General features: G+C 47.8%; 1 protein-coding gene across 4 annotated transcripts in view; it reads right to left on the bottom strand.

The window, feature by feature from the left end:
• Positions 1–10,034: 10,034 nt before the first annotated feature.
• The window catches only part of ST6GAL2 (ST6 beta-galactoside alpha-2,6-sialyltransferase 2), a 69,774-nt gene continuing 63,266 nt past the window's right edge, over positions 10,035–16,542 (bottom strand). For 3 of the 4 annotated variants that reach the window (XM_082426382.1, XM_082426381.1, XM_082426383.1), the window contains one exon: positions 10,035–14,847. In XM_082426382.1, the coding sequence (XP_082282508.1) occupies positions 14,594–14,847 (254 nt within the window). In that variant the 3' untranslated portion in view covers positions 10,035–14,593. The remainder of the gene's footprint in view (positions 14,848–16,542) is intronic. The other variant, XR_014253830.1, reaches the window with a different exon arrangement.

Raw genomic sequence — 16,542 nt, 5'->3', positions numbered from 1 at the left:
GCACTGCTGGTCGTATATCCAGGGATTTGGGTTAAAAGTTTGGGGGTGAAGAATTGTAAGACACTGAGTTCAGGAGCACTGGCTCTGCCCTGACTCAGCTGGGTGAAGTGGGTGACACAACTTGTGTCCATGGGGGAGCCAGGGTTGGCTCTGAACCGTCGACCCCAAGCGTGTGTCTAACCACACAACAAGGTTTGCTCCCTTACAGTAATAATTCAGGCATATATTGAAAATTATAGACTATGAAGAATTCCTATAAATTCTTCCAGAAAGCAAATCACATATATTGATTAACTTTCCCGAATTCTCAGCATCATCTGTTAATCCCTTAAAAACAGTTCCTTCTTGATAGGAAGGTAATGGGGGCAATAAAAACACACCTTACAGCTTCGTTAGGAATTGTATGTTTTGTCTCAAGCCTCTCCTGAACTTCTTCCACTGACTTAGGTGATAATGACAACCTGAAAAGCATACAACATGGAGGCAGGGACCAAAGAATCCCAGGCAAGACATCCGAGCAGATATTCGGTTGGGATTTAAAATGAAATGGGAGAATCAGTGAGCTAGAAAACAGCCAGGGAGGCTGTTGACAGCCTGAAGTTTGCAGCTGCAGCAGCAGGAGGTGGGGCTCAGAGGGTGGGTCTGAGCCGGTGGGTCTGGGCCAGAGTGATGAGTGGCAGGATGAGACAGGACACAGCAGCCTTCCGAGGCTGTGAAGTGGGTGTTGGTCACGGCGTGGTACCACCTCCTTTTGAGGGAGTGGACCCACTCATCCTTCAAGAAAGGACTACAGGAGACAGAGTTAATACTGCAGTGACGGGGCTCTTTGGAATTTAAGAACAAAGCGTGGTATGATTTTCCGTGTTGAACTATCGTATCTTGAAGTTCAGAAAAGAAACCATCCAGTTGATGTGGCCCCAGTGCTCTAAACCGCAGGACGTGCATGTTGGCTGCTCAATTATGACAGACTTCCAACATTCTTTATTCAATAGCAAACAGTAATTGAATGCTCATCCAGTGCCGGGTTTAGAACGATTTTAGTTTTCAAGTTTTTTACGCAGAAGGCAGGTAAGAAAGAAAGCAGGGAGACCAGTTAGAAGGCTCCTGGAATATTCCTCAGGAGAGAGAGAGGTGGCTTAGACCAGTGGGGATGGTCAGGACCTGACGAAGTTAGGAGACCGACAACATTTGCGGACGCGTTGAACATGGGAAGTGAGACAAAGATGACTTTGCTGGACAAATAGAAGAAAGGAGATTGTATTCATTAAGATGGGGGTCTGCGGGGGATTTGGGGGGAAAAGACTGAGATCAGCTTCGGATATGTTAACTCTGAGGTCCATTCAAGAAGACATGTCAGGGGAATTCCCTCGTGGTCCAGTGGTTAGGACTCCGCGCTTTCACTGCCTGCCGAGGGCCCGGGTTCAATCCTGAGTCAGGGAACTAAGATCCTGCAAGATGAGGTGCAGCCAAAAAAAAAAAAAAAAGACATGTCAGGAGACACACGAGCCCAGAATCCAAGTGCTGAAGAATCAGTTTGGGAGTTGTTGGTATTTGGAGAGCATTTCAGGCTCTGAGACTGGATACGATCCCCTAAAAAGTTACGCAAGTTAGTATGTGAAATGTCTGTTGAGTAGATCCAAGAAAAATGAAAAGATGTGTTAACTTACAAAAATCATTACCGGAGGAATAATGAAGACGGAACTTATAACTGGCCTCGTGAGAGAGGTGGGCAGATTTGTAGGAGACTGGAGCCGGGATATTCCCTAACCCCCAAGACAGACAGTGATTGTCTAATTCATGTCTGTGCCCCCCGAAGAGTGGCAGAATGCCTCAGTGTCCATTCATTATCCCACAAATGAATGGACGAGTGAGTGGGTGAATGAATGAATGAATGCAAGCCTGGTGGAAAGGCATCAGGCTTCCCAGAGACGGTGCTGGGCCGCCTGGGGTCCCTGGCTGTGGCCACTGGGTGTCCCCGGGTCCTCCTTGCCGTCTTCACTGGATGTTTTCTCGGCTACTTAGGAGCATTTCTTTTCTTTTCTTCTTCTTTTTTTTTTAAAAAACATAAGCTGATTCTTTATTTTATTTATTTTAAAAAATTATTTAATTTATTTATTTTTGGCTGCATTGGGTCTTTGTTGCTGCGTGCCAGCTTTCTCTAGCTGCAGCGAGCGGGGGCTACTCTTCATTGCGTTGTGCGGGCTTCTCATTGCGGTGGCTTCTCTTGTTGCAGAGCACAGGCTCCAGGCGCGCGGGCTTCAGTAGTTGTGGCACGTGGGCTCAGTAGCTGTGGCTCGCCGGCTCTAGAGCGCAGGCTCAGTAGTTGTGGCGCATGGGGTCAGTACTTGTGGCACACGGGCTTAGTTGCTCCGTAGCACATGGGATCTTCCCGGACCAGGGCTCGAACCCGTGTCCCCCGCACTGGCAGGTGGATTCTTAACCACTGCGCCACCAGGGAAGCCCTTATTCTCTCTTTAAATGAAGCCCTGAGACGCCTTTAATTCAACTGGGCTGCTGCTGCAGAGCAGTTTTCAGGCGAAGGAATCGGGAGTCTTTTATTTGAGAAAAAATAAACCGTCCTGGGGTGTCGCTTTGTCACCGGTCTCAGAGGATGGCCGAGGGGACAGTCACACCCGGGGAGGACCAGCCCCACCCCTACAGCCCCACTCGCAGGGAGAGGTCACGATGCCCTCCTTATGCAGGTGCAGACCCGGCCACCACTGCCCCTCTGAAACCCACCCCCTTCCCTCTGCGTCTGCATCGGGAAGTGAGGACCGTTTAGGGGACTGTTGCCTGGAGGGCTGGCGGTGGGCCTCAGCAGCCTGGCTCAGCTTGCTGGGACACACCTGGCTGAGCACCTGGCCGGGCACCTTCTGGGCTCCCCCCGAGGCTGGTTCACTGAGCGTCACCACCCCAAATGTTGGTGCTGTTCCCGTAGCCTGACTGTACAGAGAAAGAGACCCCTGGGAGCTTACGTGGTTTACCCACTGACACGCTGCTGGTGTCGGAGTAGGTGTGGACGAGGCTGCAAGGTCCACACAACAGACCCAGAGTCTCTGTGGTTTGGATGCTGAATCACTCGCACGCTCTCTAATTGGACATTTTGTTGTTCTGTTATTTCCCTGGATTGTAAGCTTCTAGAGGTCAGGGACCCTTGCAGGACACTCGCCCTAGAGCTGGGGGCGCCACCTGTGCTAACGGGAGCCCCACAGTGGTCACCTGGGCACCCACCTGGCCAGGCGCTCCATCCTCTACTGCACTGGCATGGAACCCCGCATGGACTGCACTTCCCAATGGAAAATCCTCAGGTACCGCGATCCCACTCCTCCAGGGAGGGTGTCCCTAAGAGCAGGGACCCGCGCTTTCCGTCTGCCAGCCTGTCTCTCCTCCTGACAGACCCTGGGGGGTGACCAAGCACATCACTTTCCGTCACTGTGTCCCCTTGCTTTTCCTGGCTTCACGGTGTTGACCAGTGCGGGTGTCATGGGAGCGAGAGAACAAGGAAGAGTGTTCTACTTGTTGACACTTATGTATAGCTCTTCTGTGAGATCTCCAGAGAACGGAGACTTTGTGTTTCTCTCCTCCGAACGCCCTGGCAGATAGTATAATACCTGGTGCACAGGACATGCCCAATACTATTTTTTTTGTATGAATGCTTCACACAGGCACCCACGTACAACTTCTGGTCTGTTCAATGCTGATGGTTATTTTCCTTTTCTTCTCTGATATGTTCCCTCTCCATTGTGAGTGGCAAAAACCCGTATTTTATTCAGGAATTTTTTTAAGAGTACAGTTAAGAGTAAAATGATTGAAAATGAATCCAAGGCTAATGCTCTTAACTGAGACACATTTCATAAACAGTAAATAATGCCTCCCAGCAAATTTAATAGTCTTATCACCTATCGTTATAAACTGTGGCATTTTTTTTTAAGTTTTTCTTTTTTTTTTTAAATTTATCTATTTATTTTTGGCTGTGTTGGGTCTTCGTTTCTGTGCGAGGGCTTTCTCTAGTTGCGGCAAGCGGGGGCCACTCTTCATCGCGGTGTGCGGGCCTCTCACTGTCGCGGCCTCTCTTGTTGCGGAGAACAGGCTCCAGACGCGCAGGCTCAGTAGTTGTGGCTCACGGGCCCAGCTGCTCCGCAGCATGTGGGATCTTCCCAGACTGGGGCTCGAACCCGTGTCCCCTGCGTTGGCAGGCAGATTCTCAACCACTGCGCCACCAGGGAAGCCCTAAACTGTGGCATTTTTTAATTGAAGTATAGTTGATTTAGAACGTTTTATTAACTTCTGCTGTACAGCAAAGTGACTCAGTTATATATATATATATATATATACACACACATTCTTTTTCATATTCTTTTCCATTATGGTTGTTTTTTTTTTTAATTTATCATCTTAGTCTTTTTTTTTTTTAAATTATATATTTATTTATTTATGTATTTTTTGGCTGTGTTGGGTCTTCGTTGCTGTGCACGGGCTTTCTCTAGTTGAGAGAGAGCGGGGGCTACTCTTCCCTTGCGGTGCGCAGGCTTCTCATTGCGGTGGCTTCTCTTGTTGCGGAGCACGGGCTCTAGGCGCGCGGGCTTCAGTAGTTGTGGCTCACAGGCTCTAGAGTGCAGGCTCAGTAGTTGTGGCGCACAGGCTTAGTTGCTCCGCGGCATGTGGGATCTTCCCAGACCAGGGCTCGAACCTGTGTCCCCTGCATTGGCAGGCGGATTCTTAACCACTGCGCCACCAGGGAAGCCCATCCATTATGGTTTATCACAGGATATTGGATATAGTTCCCTGTGCTGTACAGTAGGACCTTGTTGTTTCTCCATTCTTTATGTAATACTTTGCATCTGCTAACGCCAAACACCCACACCATCCCTCCTTCGCTCCCCCTCCCCCGTCCCCATCCGTCCTATGTGGGAATGAGGTGAACCGTCCAGCCTGGGTGACTCCACAGCTGCACGTAGCCCGGGAGGCCACCCAGAAGCCAGCAGAGGAACTGCCCGACGGACCCTCGCAGTGGGAGGAACAGCACACGGCTCCTGTTTTGAGCCATTAGAGCTTGCTTTGCAGCAACAGATAACTGATACAGCAACAGTGCTAACGTTCAAAGAGAGCGGAAAGCTGTGAAGAAGAGAAAACAAATAGGAACCGAGCTGTTTACAACACTCGTTGCTGCTTTGTTCCGTTTAGTGAGAGTTTGTGTGTATGCTCACCAGAATCATTGCGGGATGAGTAACAGCTTCCTTGGGGCAGTAAACCGCAGGTGTCCTGACAGCAGGTGCTGACCCTCGTGTGGGCACAGAAGGACAGAAACAAGAAAAAAAGAATCCCAAACATAGGGACCTGGGCTTTCTTATTTCATGAAAGAGGATTCCTGCCGAGTTTTGTTTAGAGAGCCTTGAAAACAAATCATCACCACAAAGACATAGTTTTATTTTACCTAAAAAATTTAAGCAGATGAAAACTTCCCTGAGAAAGCAACCATCTGCAATGTTTAGCATCTGTGAATGTTCTCTTCTGTTAATTATTTAGATATATTAGACTGAGGAGATCAAAATATAAAAATAACAATAACACCAGCAACAACTTCACTAGGTGTCAGGCTCTGTGATAAATAATTTACATGCACTGCCTAAATTAATCACTGCAATAACTCAGTGAGTAGGCGCTGTTATTACCTCTTGCACATATTTTGCACACGAGGAAATGGAACTTCAGAGAGAACAAGTAATGTACACAAGTTCGCGTAGCTAGCACAGGAAGCAGGCACTGACCTTGCCTTTCTAATCAATAATGTGACCCCAGGTGCTTGCCACAGGGTTTGATGGCAGTTGGTGGTGACATTGCTGGGTATTGCTGGGTGATGAGCTAGCCTGTACTGCTGCGAATATCTGGGGGGCTCTGATCCCCTGTCATACCTGGATCACATAAATGAATAAACACAAAGCAGGACATGGATTTTCTTCTCTGACCAGCCACGCTGTCAAAGCCCATCTCTTCCCACTAGAGCACAAGACCTCCTAAATATTTTTAAAATTTGCTTTTCGTAATTATATTCAATAGATCTTTTTAAAATGTGTAAAATGAAGTACAATTAAGATAAGTAAGGTAAGATCATAAGATATAAACCACCCATTTTCCCACCATGCAGAGATAATCGCTTGTTCTAATTATTTTGGCATATTAAAATATTTTTAAGTCATCTATGTATTTATGTATGGCTTATATATGTGCATATGTATATAAATGTGTAAGTAATATATGCGTATGTGTGTGTACATACATGAGAAAGAGATTTTAATTATAATATACAGTTTCTATCCTATTTGTTGACCTTAACATTATACCATGCACTTTCTCCTATCTTATTACTTGTCTTTTTAGCCATGGTTTTCATAGCTGTGTGGAATTCCCTGAGGCTTTGTACTCGATGGTGTGTCAGCAAAGTTGGGTTGTAGAAGAGTGAAGGACATTTCCTTGGAAATACTATGAATTCATGGCGGATGTCCCCATGTCTTCTGCATAGGGCAAGCCCCAGTGTTTATCCTTGGAATTCATTTTGTTCCTTAGACAGAAAGTTTAGGTGAAACAATTACAGACTTCGGGTTGAGAGGACCTGAACTCAGACCCTGCTCTGTCACGATGAGCTCCGTCCAGTCCAAGGCTCCTGGGGCCTCAGCTTCCTTGTGTATCAGATGGGGGTGGCGATCCCTCCCAAAGGTGTTGTTGAGGATTCATGGGATCACATTGGCCCAGAATCGGCTACACACTGGGTGTTCAGCGCCAGGTTCAGTGCTGATGCCTTTTTCCAGATTTCTTTTTCCTTGGGGAAGGGTGAGGGTGGCTGGTTTTCAGATTCTGGTTATTTGTCTCGTGACGACCGTTAAATATGGTGGTCTAGTGGGCCTGGCAGCTCAGTGGTGTCCTAGTGGCCTCCTTCAAGCAGCCGGTGACACAGAAGCATCGCAGCAAAGTGAGTAAGGGCTGTGGAACCAGCTGCTTGGATTAGATCTTGCTCCTGTCGTGGACCAGCTTTCTAAATTTTATTAAGTTATTCTGCCTTCCAGTCTCTCGGAATCACGAATACCCCTTCTATCTCAAATTTCATTTCAACGTATCAATATAACAAAATGACTGAGATATTTTACATTCATCCTTTCACGCTAAGTCTTAGAGATCCAGGGTGTTATGTTACACTCCACGTCTCAGTTCTGATGAGACTCAGCTGTTCCGTATCCTCCGGTGGCGTGTGGCTACTATGTTCACAGCACACACCGAAGGGTCCACTAGTTTAATGACAGCATTTTTGTTTGTAGTGGTTCACAAAAGACAGGTGCATCTCATGCTGAATGATGTCTTAGATTAGATGAAAAATGGTAGTTTTCACCTTGTGTTGAGAAGGGGATTCAAGACAGAAATTAAGTTTAGTTATGGAGAAAATAAAGTTACATTTCTTTTTGTTGTAACCATTTTTAAATGGGAAGACTAATTAGTTTGCAATGTTGTATTAGTTCCAGGTGTAGAGCAAAGTGACTCAGTTATATGTATATATTCTTTTTCAGATTCTTTTCCATTATAGGTTATTACAAGATACTGAATATAGTTCCCTGTGCTCTCCAGTAGGTCCTTGTTGGTTATCTAGTTTACATATTGTAGTGTGTATCTGTTCATCCCAAACTCCTAGCTGATCTCTCCCCTCCCCTCCCGAGTCGCATTTCTTCTACCTACCTGGGGTGTAGTTAGATGACAGCTGTCCAGGTCCCCCTGCCTGCCCGTTATTCCGGATGAGCTCCGAGTCAGCCTCTCTGGTCCCTACAGAGAGGCAGCGGCTGTACCATCTCTGCTGGCTCTTCTTCTCCTGGGGCCCAGCGTGGCCGCCAACGCCTCCGAATGTCTCCTCCGGGTTTGCCAGTGCCCTGCTGGGCTCCTTCCAACCGGCTTCGTAGATGAGAACGATCCCCCATCCCTTTGTGCCAGCATCGCGTTAAAGCGGACGAGGGCCACGCGGCTCTTCTAACCTTCTTTCTCCTCCACCCTCCTGGGTGCCAGCAAGGCAGCCGTGACAGGAGAGGATGTATTTTCAAAGTCATTGATTTTTCTGTCCCTTTGACTTTTGTGATCATTTCACACCTCGTGTCTCATTTTCCAAGTCTGCTTCTCCAGCATGACACCGTGTAGTTAGGACGGGAGCTGGGAGTGGAGTTGATGGGTGCCAGTCCCCTGTGCTGGCTTTTCTCCATGCACGTCAGACCTCCTCCTTCCACTGGGCTGTGACAAACACAGAGACTGGCTTCTGATCGCAAGATAGAAATTGCCCTTGACACATGCTGTTCAGATACCTGTTAGTGTTCTGGGGATTTAGAGAACTCTGTTTGCTCCATAAATTTCAAAGCACAATTTCTCAAAATATTCAAAGTATAATGAGCCTCCCAGAGCTGGGTCCGTGGGGTACCTGAGAAGCAGAGCAGCACCTCAGGGAGAGGTTGCTTTAAGAAGCCCGTCCACAAGGACCTGCTGGAGAGCACAGGGGGCGCTAAGCAAACATCTGTAGTAACCTATATGGGAAAAGAATCCGGAAAAGAATGGATATATGTATATTTATAACCGAATCTCATTGCTGTACACCTGAAACTAACACAACACTATACTCTAACATAAAATAAAAATAAAGTAAAATAAAATAAAAAGCCTGACATAAGGGTTGCAAACGGGGGCTTTGAGTCAGACGGGGACCGCAGGCCGGGCTCTGTCATTTCCTGGCTGTGGGATTGCAGCAGGCTGATGCATTAACCTCGCTGACCCCAGCTTTCCTGAAGCTCATATTATACCTACCTTACAAGGTGGTTTGTGAGGACCACCTACCCGCCGTCTGCCACAAGGCTTGCCTAACTAGTCTCATATACTGTACTTACAATCGGGGCTCCGCAGGTCCTTTCCGTAAAGGACCAGATAATAAATATTTTAGGCTTGGCGGCTATACGGTCTCTGTTGCAACTGCCCGACTCTTTGTCTGGCGCAGCCGCGGCCAGGATGTCAACACACGAGCGTGGCTGCGGCCCAATAAAACTTTATTGACAAAAGGAGGCTGTGGCCACCGTTTGCCAAGCCCTGCTCGGATGAGGGGTCAGCGGAGGCTTGCTGCCGGAGGGCCTCCCTCCTGCTGGATTCTGTGCACCGGGGGTTTCGTGAGGACAGCACGGAGCGCCCAGGGCCGTCACCCCGACGCGTCGCCAGCCTCAGGCAGAGGTACTCAGCCCCCCTGCTCCTCTGTTTGCTGCCACGTCTCCTGTGCACACACCTCGGTCCCGGGCTGCCGCATCCCGGCATCCTTCCAGGGCCCCATCTTCGGTCCTTGTGAATCCGGCCTGCATTTTAATTACCTGGAAGCAGGCATCTTGCATCTTGCGGGGAATGAAAAATGATGGCAAGCCAAGGTGTGGGTGTCCCCTCGGAGCCAGCACGTCCTGCAGAGGGGGTTTAGGGCCCCCGGCTCCCCAGCTGCTCACATCCTTCCTCACACAGAACCCTGGACGCTCCCCTTCAAGGATTCTTCACATTCTAACCGGAAACAACAAACCTCTGGGAATTTCCTTCGAGGAGCCTAATTAACTGATTTCCCTTCACGTGGCAAGTGTGAAAATACCAGGGCTAATGTGACATGGTAGTGGGTGAGTCTTCCCTCTAATAACTTATTTATGTTCTCTAAGACTAAGAGCTCTGTCACGCTGGCAGCGTCCCTCAAGGCAATAAGTTACTCAGAATGCTGGCCTACCAAGTCCACATCAGGACCTGTTAGCCTAACTTTGCCTTTTCTGCTGGATTTCGCCGTGGCCTCTCTCCTGGTCTGGCAGTGAACCCTTGGGTGAGGAACACTGACCCGACCTCTGTTTCAGGCCGGGCTGTGTCCACGCTCAGTGTTTGAACGCCTGCTGGTGTTACTTTTTTTTACAGTCTTCCAATTAGGTCTCAACTTTGGGCCATTTTTTTTCTAGGGGTGGCTCACTATTTTGTGCAACTTCTACAAATTAAAACAGAGAAACTTCTAGACAAATGAAAACGTTTTATTTACAAGAAAAAAGCCTGTACACTGTGTACACGTAAAAATATACAAAACCAAACTAGAAAATATCAAAGTGTTAAAATGTGTACAAACACTTTTAAAAGGTGACTCCTGGAAAACCTCAAGCCTTAATTCATTTGAAGAGTACACATCTCAATTTTAAAAATTATCATACAAAAAAATTCCCAAAGCTGTTAAAAAAGTTCACTGGTTTCCACTGGAAAAACTTCATAAGGATTTTTATCTAGAGTAAAACAGGCTGTGTGGTATCATAAATGTTAGGTTTTAACAGTTGCAATGCAGTTAATTTGTGTGAAACCTACCAAGTAAGAAGACTATTTTCCATAGAACCAAATAAGTGTTTCTTCCCCTAATCTTGCAAAAGCCATGAGCTGTAGATCAATTACCCATCAAAGGTCAGAGTTCAATTAGACTTCTGGCAATGATACAACCTTGAGGTCATAGTTCTACCCTCAGAGCACCTTTTTAATTTTTCTGCCAGACTTTTTAACGTAGCCAGAATGTGTGAAATATGAGTGCGTGGGAAGACTGGATTTCTGTTTGACAGAAGGATATGTAACATTTGCTTACTTCTCGTAAAAAATTGGTGTTTGCATAATTAAAACAAAATTTATTGTAAAGGTTTCAGAAATAAAGTTTGATGAAAAAAGACAATATAAAAGCAACCATGTGTGTAGATACGTATATATACAATTATATAACTATATCTACATGCACACTTTTTATAACAAGAGTAAGAACTATATCAGTATCTTTAATTCTTTAAATTCCATTAGCCCAAGCTAATTTGTTGGATTTCTTCTTACTAAAAAGGCTTCATTCACTTAATAAAGCAAGAATCAGAACTTACAGTTTATTTCCTTGAAAGATAAATACCTTTCATTTACCAATTGTGTAAAATAATTTACCAATTGTGTAAAATAATGCCCGAGAGACAGAAACATGCAGAATAATTTCACAAAGGAAATATCTGGAGTACAAAGCACGAGTTTGAACTCAGGTACACTTTCCCTAAGCACTGAATTTCTACATGCAGCTGCCCTCATCAGCTGTGGAACCACTGGGCAAGAGTCCTAAAGGATCAGAAAGTGGGAAGTCGACACAGACAACCTGAGTGAATATATGCAGACCCTATCTGGCCTGTGCATTCAGTCACGTGTTTCTCGATAGTCACCCCACCTCCTGGCTCCGTTTCTTCCCACAGCTAAGCAGCAATGAGACCAGGTCACTTTGGCCACCAGTCTCAACCACGCACGGTGCCTTGATCTCTAAGAAAAAGGCTGGAGAGAGAGAGCTTTCATTATGTCATTTGTGCACACGAAGTTCCTCCATCACCTACCATTACTCACGTGAGCCCGATCCCACTGCCGCAGCCAGATGGGACCTAATTAATTCAGTGATTGTAAGTGGTCCTGCCGGGAAGGGTCAACCCACAACATCAGGTATTAATCTGTTCCACCAGAATGAACCGGCTCGTGATCATGTAACAGAGTAACCCGGGGCGGCTTTAAACACTTGATTTCATTTCCCAATTTGGAAGAGGCTAACGCTTATTTCAGCATTGCTTTGTGCAGATGCTACGGCTACCATGACAGAGAATTACTGGGGAGCCCAGGGTGGATTAAAGGTCCGGCTGCCGGCCGAGGGCGAGGGACACATGGGGAGGATGGGGCCGAGGTTCCTGGAGCCCTGCGTCCCGCAGACGAGGGTAGACCCCGGGACCGAAAGATGAGCCTAAGCCCCTCGCGGGCCCTGAGGGGGCAGGATGCTTACTTGCAACCCCTGCCTGCCAACCCGCGGGCCCTGTGCCCTGTAAGGTGACACACAGGACCAGCGCTGGCGTCCCTGGGGACAGTGAGGGTGCCACACCTGTTAGACCTTCCGCTTGTACCTGGGGAAGGACCTGGATGCAGGTGAGCTGTTATTCTTGGTCAGTGTTTGTTTCATTGTGACAATAGCAGCAACAAAAGATCAAGTGAAGTTACCTCGAGATGTAAAGCAACGTGACCTCCTTCAGTCCTGAGAGTGAAGAAAAGGGCCACCTAATGGCTTCGGTTTATCAAACGTCCCTCCTCAGCAGAGGGTGAAGGGTCTGGAAGAGGCGAAGCCTGGAAGAAATGCAGCTGGGCGCCGTTCCCTGTAACTGCTCCACGGAAGGCTGGGTGTTTATTGCCGTCGTGGCATTTGAGGGCTTCATCAGTGTCTGGGAAAACACTGCCTCTTAGGGCCGATTTCATTCATACTGGAAGCAGCCGGCACATCAACTAAAACCTCCTAATACTTTTAAGGAGTTAAACAATTTAAACTTTTAAATAGAAGAATGCCCAGCCCACGTTGTAGTAATACGTGTACCCCATTTTCTCAATGTTTAGCAGACCTTGGTTCCCAAGGGTCTTTAAGGCCATGATAAATGCAAAACTTTCAATTAAATTTTCTTTACTCTCTTCAATCTTACAACCTCGGTGACACTGAAAGTATGTTTTAAAAGTACATGTGTCACAATAAAGGGTATCAATACTTAAAGATTTTTGCAGTGTTTTCTGGGGCTTTTGAACTTGAATATTTACACTGAGCCCCAGTAAATTTTCTTCCACCCATGATCTCATGCCACCAGAGGGGGCTGTCCTGGACATAAGGAGGACGGTAGGGAAATCCAATAGGAAGATTATTACAGAAACTTCAGTGTCGTGGGCCTCTGAAGGCAGAGCCTGGAGGGTCCAGGGGGGGACCAGGGTGGCTGGACCACTCACCCCGCATCAGCCACTTCCCAGCGCCCAGAGTCACCGAAATATTACTCACCGGACACTGGACAGGAGCACGCTCTTCCAGGAAACCAGGAAGAAAAGTGGCCTGGCCACATCTGCTCAGACGTAAGCCAATGCGCTGAACAGAATTCCCATCCCTTCTCACAGATCCGGAAGCAAAGCTCTCAAAGTGGGCTTCTAGTGGATATTGTCATGATTGAAGTTTTTTAATGACACCCTCCTTCACTATAACAATAAGCTGTAGGAGATGCTTGGGACCCAACCCGATTTCTGCTGAGTAGACCAACCAAACAGCCACTCTTGCTCAGGAAAAAAACCAATCCCGGAACACAAAACCTTGTGCAGTAAACTCTCCTGACGTTCACACAACTGCGAAGGAGAACATATTTAATTAAGCTGCTATTGTCATGGCCAAGAAGTCTGAACTGTACCACTGAGATAGGTTTTAGTTATAGATTGAAATTGCATGTTTGACTAAGGTATTCCAAAATGTTTCTGTTTCACTACATTTACAGCCAAAAAAAAAAAATTTTTTTTTGATGTATCAGTGACAAAAGTTGAGATTACAACAAAACCAACTGATACAGCTAACACGCTGGGATGACAATCTTTCGCTGCCTCTCCCTCTGAAGCACATATTAATACTTATTTTCCTATTTGTTAAAGAGCGATGCTTTCACACAACTGTATTTAATTACATGGCTTTGTTATGTTGCTGACATAAAACAGGTTTGTGAAAACAAGGGTGGGATTCCTAAGCATCTGTCTGTAGGAAGAATTAGTGAAAAATCAGTGTATCACCGTCAGGATCCCAATAGCTGATATTAACCTGCAAGAAAAAAGCATGAGAGAGACAGGTGTGCATCCCCAGAAGCACAGGGTAAAGCTAGAGCCTGGAAGCCACCGCCCACATCCCCCGGGGGTGTCCTAATCGTCAGCGCCTGTGGTTACGAAGGCTATGGGGAGGGCTGGCGGGTCAGGAGGCCAGAAAAGCTGCGGCCCGGGGCCGTCCTGCCCTGGGCTACCCTGCAGCCCCTGATTTTGCATTCACCTGTCAGGGATGTTCCTGTCCGCCTGGGGGCGTTCCTAGTCAAGTAAGGAAATATTGTAGGAAAACAAAGTGCTTCCCCTGTGCTGCTCTTGCGGGTTGGCTTTTTCTTGGACTGCTCAGGAGGAAGGCTTTATGGTTTTAGAAATGTGTCTGATACACAAAGAGCAAAGCCTTCGGTGGCAGCTGGGAGCAGAGATGGGGATGCCGAGGGCTAGAGACCCCTCAGAGGATATACCGCGGGTTCCGCTGTTAGTGTAAACACGCCTGGGCGCTAATGCGGACGTTCGTCATCAACTGTAGGCTCTTTCATGACAAGTGCACGTACAAGTGGCACAGTCGAGGGGACACGTACTGTCCCTCAGCATGGATGCTCCCAGGTACAAACTGTCATCCATCAGGTGTATCCCTGACACCTGCTGCTGAAACCAGCCCTAGGAAAGAGAAGACTAGCATTTTGGAGCTATTTACCCACTTGTTATACATTTGCTTTTTTTCTAGCTATTCTTTACAAAAGTTTTTTGCAACTTTCTTGAGTTTATTTCTTTGAGTTCCATATCTATATTCAAAGCGGTCGTTAATACTCAATGGCTTAGAAAGGGAAGGAGCCCCGTGGCCACCACGAAGTCACAGCTGGCGACGGAAGGCCGCGCCACCTCCAGGGCACCTTCCAGCATCTCCAGGACTCGGAGCCCGGCCAGCCCCTCAGGCTCCCGGCGGGCAGCGCACGGCCCGCAGCCCGGGCAGCACGACCTTGCCCTTGCGGTGCAGGTCGCCCTGGGCGCCCGTGTTGAGCCGCTGCACCAGCAGCTTCTCGTAGAGCAGCGGGTGGTAGGCGCCCAGCGTGCAGGCCGCGTCGTAGTAGGGCTCGTGGTAGTGGCACAGGTCCGTCTGCCGCACGGACGGGATGTACTCGTACACGTGCACCTCGCCGCATAAGCTCATCATGAGCAGGATGCCTGCGGGAGAGACCAGAGGCGTGAGCGACTCGGGAGGGGGTACGTCAGCCCTCGCGCTGCAGCCGGATTCTGCGGTCATGTCTTCCCTGTCTGCGCATCTCTCTGCCCTTCTGACCGTGACGTCTGTGGAATTGTCCGTTTACAGTCTGTCTTTCCCACCAGACAGCAGAGGATCTGAGGGTTAGGGCTGGGCCCCGTCCATCTTTCTGTCACTAGTGGCAAGCACAGTATCTGGTGGAGAGCTGGGGGCCCATGCTTGTTGAATGACTGTATGACCTGCTTTCTTGCTTTTCTTAAAGGTAAGGTAACGAGGTGGGGGACGTCTTTGAAGGGGCGGCGGTGGAGGGGCACGGCTGGGGCAGGAGATTCCTGCTCTGTGCTCCCTTCCTTGTCGGTTTCACCTTGTGGCTCTAACTTCCAGTCAGTGGCATGTGTGCAGTTTGGGGGCTGGGGGCGTGTTAAGACGTGATGCTATTAAACATTCACTTGTCCAGTTGACCACTGGGGGCCCAGGAATGAGAGAAGAAAAGACAAAGTGATCAAACTTAAGGAAAGGACAGTCAGCGCCAGATCTGCATCCCCAAGTCAGAATATCACGTACCACCTTCGACATGCAGGTCCAACCGATTTGCAGCAGGAGGACTGTGATATACCAAAGAGACGCATGTTATAAAAAAAACTGGGGCTTCCCTGGTGGCGCAGTGGTTGAGAGTCTGCCTGCCGATGCAGGGGGACACGGGTTCGTGCCCTGGTCTGGGAAGATCCCACATGCCACAGAGCAACTAGGCCCGTGAGCCACAACTGCTGAGCCTGCACGTCTGGAGCCTGTGCTCCGCAATAAGAGAGGCCGCGACAGTGAGAGGCCCGCGCACCGCGATGAAGAGTGGCCCCCGCTCGCCGCAACTAGAGAAAGCCCTCGCACAGAAATGAAGACCCAACACAGCCATAAATAAATAAATAAAATAAATAATAATTAAAAAAAAACTGATGCTAAAATAGTTGCTTAAATGAAAGAGATGGAGACACAGAGTTCAAAATTAATATTAAAATTATTTTTCTCACTGGAACTATCAATATTAAAGTTGCTTTCATTTCTTTTTTTTTTTTTAATGTTCAAAATAGCTATAAAACCATGTGATCATTGAGCAGATCTCGTTCTGGATCTATGCTAAAGAGCGTTCTTTTCCTAGCTCCACCATCATCTTTGTAAACATTCTTTAAACTTAAAAAACATACGGACTTCCCTGGAGATCCAGTGGTTAAGACTCCACGCTTCCAATGAAAGGGGCGTGGGTTTGATCCCTGGGCGGGGAACTAAGATCCCACATGCCGCATGGCGCGGCCAAAAAAAAAAAAAAAAAAAAAAAAAACCCCAAGAGGAAAACAAAAGAAAAAAAAATATGCTTAGCCCTTTTATGAAAGGATATCCCTTGTTATGAAAAACACATGGAGTCACACAGTTAGCTCCTGTTACAGACAAGGTTTCTCTGCAGAGGACAATCGTATTTCTAATTGATCAACTGTGCGTACATCATGAAAATCCCCACAACTGGACAAAGTCCGGCACGAGGGGCCCAGGGGAGCAGTGGGAAGGGCCTGGTTTTGCCTGGGGCTCCAGAAAGGTCCCCAGGGAGGTGAGGCCTGAACCCGCAGGTACCACCTTGGGCAGGGCGGGGCGGGGGGAAGAAGGGGAGG

This window comes from Balaenoptera physalus (assembly GCF_965194825.1).
Source record: "Balaenoptera physalus genome assembly, chromosome: 15".
Classification (NCBI taxonomy): Eukaryota; Metazoa; Chordata; class Mammalia; order Artiodactyla; family Balaenopteridae; genus Balaenoptera; species Balaenoptera physalus.
The sequence above is the reverse complement of the archived record's forward strand: the minus strand, read 5'-3'. Positions and strand labels throughout refer to the sequence as shown.